The 289-nt window shown below is 56.4% G+C and overlaps 1 protein-coding gene across 1 annotated transcript in view; it reads right to left on the bottom strand.

The window, feature by feature from the left end:
- Positions 1-289, bottom strand: part of LOC119591906 (ankyrin repeat and sterile alpha motif domain-containing protein 1B-like) — a gene marked incomplete in the record, with an annotated part of 115,155 nt that overhangs the window by 13,791 nt on the left and 101,075 nt on the right. The window contains 1 exon segment of the mRNA XM_037940659.1: positions 146-253. Within this exon segment, the coding sequence (XP_037796587.1) occupies positions 146-253 (108 nt within the window).

The following is a 289-nucleotide window of genomic DNA, read 5'->3' as shown; positions in this document are numbered from 1 at the left end:
CGCATGCACCTAAGCATACTTCGTGTACACACAGACGCAACCAAGAATCACATGTAAAAAATTTACTCAAAATCATTAACGAAAACCAGCAGCGTAACGAAGCCATGACGTCATAGGCTGACCCGGGCCGGTGGGCGGGTCTTACCTCTATCCACGGAAGCCTTGAGGGCTGAGGGCGTGGCCAGCGAGCGTGGGCGTTCGAGGGGCGTTTCCAGCACTCCCTCCATGGGCGTGATGCTCCCCCGGAACAATCCTGCGGGGGGGGAGGGGGGAGATAAGAAACACAAGT

The sequence above is a fragment of the Penaeus monodon genome, chromosome 29 (assembly GCF_015228065.2).
Source record: "Penaeus monodon isolate SGIC_2016 chromosome 29, NSTDA_Pmon_1, whole genome shotgun sequence".
Lineage (NCBI taxonomy): Eukaryota > Metazoa > Arthropoda > Malacostraca > Decapoda > Penaeidae > Penaeus > Penaeus monodon.
The sequence above is the reverse complement of the archived record's forward strand: the minus strand, read 5'-3'. Positions and strand labels throughout refer to the sequence as shown.